This window comes from Eschscholzia californica, unplaced genomic scaffold (assembly GCF_041429995.1).
Source record: "Eschscholzia californica isolate CP2 unplaced genomic scaffold, dmEscCali1.0.p SCAF_3, whole genome shotgun sequence".
Lineage (NCBI taxonomy): Eukaryota > Viridiplantae > Streptophyta > Magnoliopsida > Ranunculales > Papaveraceae > Eschscholzia > Eschscholzia californica.
The window spans coordinates 47,804,030-47,805,433 of NW_028238420.1; the positions used below are offsets into that span (position 1 = coordinate 47,804,030).

At 35.1% G+C, this 1,404-nt stretch overlaps 1 protein-coding gene across 1 annotated transcript; it reads right to left on the reverse strand.

Moving 5' to 3' along the window:
• On the reverse strand, positions 1-1,404 carry LOC147551066 (putative F-box protein At1g32420). Its single transcript, XM_086668519.1, has one exon. It carries the CDS (start codon positions 1,402-1,404, stop codon positions 1-3), a length of 1,404 nt encoding a protein of 467 aa, XP_086524645.1.

Here is a 1,404-nt window from a genome sequence, read left to right on the forward strand (position 1 = left end):
TCAAGCTTGTAAAGTTTCCAAGTTTAGAATATGCAAAGGATTTTCCACAAACGTAGTAAATAATTGGATAGGGAAACGCTTCGAGTTTGACACGATTCCACTAATTTTAAACTTCCCCAAAATATCCTTCTTATAATCGTACGAATAAAAAGAAAGAGTCTTCTTCTTTACTTCATACTTATTCAATAGAGATTCTTCTTCGTCTTCCAAGTCATTAGACGAAGTTTTTAAGATTATCTGATCAAGTATTGTATGGAACTGATATTCTTTCCACCAAGAAGGTAAATTGATGGTCACTTCAGTCCAATTTCGATTGTCAGTAGCTATATTCTCCTTTTGGTCATCATCAAATATCCACAACTTGACAATGTTACAACTCGTTCTAGAGTGAAGAGCTACACGTCCTTCCACTTCTATTAAACCGAAATAAAATACTACATAGGGATGATGTGGACATTTAGTTTGAAGAAGATTCCTAAACTCATCGAGTATGAAATCAGGTATTTGAATAGCTCTAAACGTCTCGCTTCCAACATCAAATCCAACTATAAATAGAGGACTAGGATCTACTAATTCCTTTGAACAGTAGTACTTCTCAAGTTTAGCGGTGCTCCAATATATAGAACCATTCACATAAACAGAAGAACCTTGCACTAAATAAGGTGGGACTTCATTGATCTTTCTCCATCTATAAAGATTACTATTGTCATCTCCATATCTAGCTTTCACTAGGGTCATGACCTCACAAACATCATATTGTAAATCAGTATACTCTAGATGACGAATACAGACTAACTTGTATTCATTAGTGGCAGGATCAAATCCAAACTGATAGTTGGACAATAACTCCCTAACTACACGAATCTTGTTCGCTTCTTCCACCGCCATAGTTGGTTTAATCCATGGTGATCGTTCTTTCGTGCTAATATTGTAAATTTGAACAGTGTTGTTGAGGCCAATGAAGCAAATCAACCCATTTATAGAGTTAGTAACTCTAAGCGTGTAAATTTCATCAGAGGTATTTTTAGTACTGTCAACAATGGATGCTTCTCTTCCCCCTTCAACTAAGTCAGCTGTCAAGAACTCTTCATGGAAACCATCACTTGTTGATTGTCGAAAGACGATAAAGAGTCTAGGGTTACGTGATTTTGATCGAGTAAGATATAAATCATTAAAGTTTTGATCTTTTTGAATTATGAAATTCCATAGTTTACAAACTGATTTAAAACGAAGAAGTGACTTCACTGGTAATCTAGTTAGTATCTCGTATACTAATGTGTCTTCGTCAAGAACAAAACCACTATTAATAGGACTGTCTGAAATAATTGTACCTGTGTTCTTCATGTTGTTGTTGTTGATGATGGAGTTGAGATTGGATCCAAGAGAACAGGAAGCAAATATCAT

Coding starts and splice junctions, on each gene's coding strand:
- LOC147551066 (XM_086668519.1), bottom strand. CDS start 1,404: ATGATATTTGCTTCCTGTTCTCTTGGATCCAATCTCAACTCCATCATC.